At 35.9% G+C, this 1,350-nt stretch overlaps 1 protein-coding gene across 1 annotated transcript; it reads left to right on the forward strand.

The window, feature by feature from the left end:
* Positions 1 to 391: 391 nt before the first annotated feature.
* LOC121966210 (annexin A11-like) lies at positions 392 to 1,316 on the forward strand (the record flags this gene model as incomplete). The annotated part of the gene is made up of 4 exons (XM_042516319.1): positions 392 to 479; positions 563 to 657; positions 816 to 929; positions 1,175 to 1,316. Coding segments are annotated over 4 exons (399 nt in total), but the record flags the coding sequence as incomplete, so codon positions are not given.
* Positions 1,317 to 1,350: the final 34 nt, after the last annotated feature.

Consider the following 1,350-nt stretch of genomic DNA (forward strand, 5'->3'; position numbering starts at 1 on the left):
GAATGTTTATCAAAATAGTTGTCAATTAATTTTCTGTGAATTAACCGATAATTAATAATAATAAATTATTACAGGTGTATAAACTGATCTGTAATTTAATTCATAACAAAACATCATATTTTAATATTATTTAATCTTTATCATATTATCATATTTTAATCTTAAAGTGTAAAGTAACTAAAGCTGTCAGATAAATGTAGTGAAGTAAAAAGAACAATATTCCCTCTGAGTTGTAGTGGAGTAGAGTTATAAAATTCAAATGGCATGAAAGAAAATACTCAAATTAAGTACCTGAGATTTGTACACATACAGCTAAAAATAACATTTGTGACCCTGCTGTGTTTTATCCTCTAGCGTTTTTTTATATTTTCTGTCTTTTATTTCTTTACAGAAAGGATACAGGGGTTCTATTAAAGACTTTCCTGGGGCCGATCCACTCAGGGATGTTGAGGTTCTTCGAAAAGCCATGAAGGGTTTTGGTCAGTAAACTGTGTTTTTGAATATTTTATGAGCAGTTTATTGTTTTGCAAATGATAAATTGATTCTGACATATTTCGAACAGGCACTGATGAAAACGCCATTATTGAACTTCTGGGAAGTCGTACCAACAAGCAGAGGGTTCCAATGGTAGCAGCCTATAAAACCACTTATGGAAAGGTATGTTTTCTGCTATTTGTTTGACTTTTTTTGTGTGTCTTTTACAGTTTAACTTCCTTCTGTAATCTGCTCCTTCTTATTGACCTTGTATGGCAGCTGCTGTATATTTAGCCCGACTTTGCTCTCATGGTTTTTTGTTTCGCGTTTTTTCCTCTTAGGATTTAATCCACGATCTGAAGTCTGAGCTCACTGGAAACTTTGAGAAACTGGTTCTCTCTATGTTGAAGAGCCCTGCACACTTTGATGCATCTGAATGCAGGGAGGCTATAAAGGTTGGAAGCTCGAGTTGTTGTCTCAGCAGATGCTTCAGTTTTGGTTTTGTAGGCCAAACCACACTGTGTGGCTCATCATGTGATGGGAAAATAAGAGCAAAAAGGAAAGTCCTCTAAATGCAAGTGAAGGCCAGACAATCTTAGACCTGAGTCATGGCTGAAGACCTCTGACTGTTCACCATTTTAACTCTATGTAGCAGGTGTGTCTTTGAGTATATTGCTGAGGCTGTTCTGTATTTTTGCAGGGTGCAGGAACTGATGAAGCGTGTCTGATTGAGATTCTTTCATCACGCTCCAATGCAGAAATCAATGAAATCACCAGAATCTACAAAGCTGGTGAGTTCTGAACTTATTTTTTTTGGGTTATTTTTCCCCCCACAGTTTTGTTTAATGAAGTATTCAGGGCAGAAACAAATCAGTT

Source organism: Plectropomus leopardus, unplaced genomic scaffold, assembly GCF_008729295.1.
Source record: "Plectropomus leopardus isolate mb unplaced genomic scaffold, YSFRI_Pleo_2.0 unplaced_scaffold23544, whole genome shotgun sequence".
Classification (NCBI taxonomy): domain Eukaryota; kingdom Metazoa; phylum Chordata; class Actinopteri; order Perciformes; family Serranidae; genus Plectropomus; species Plectropomus leopardus.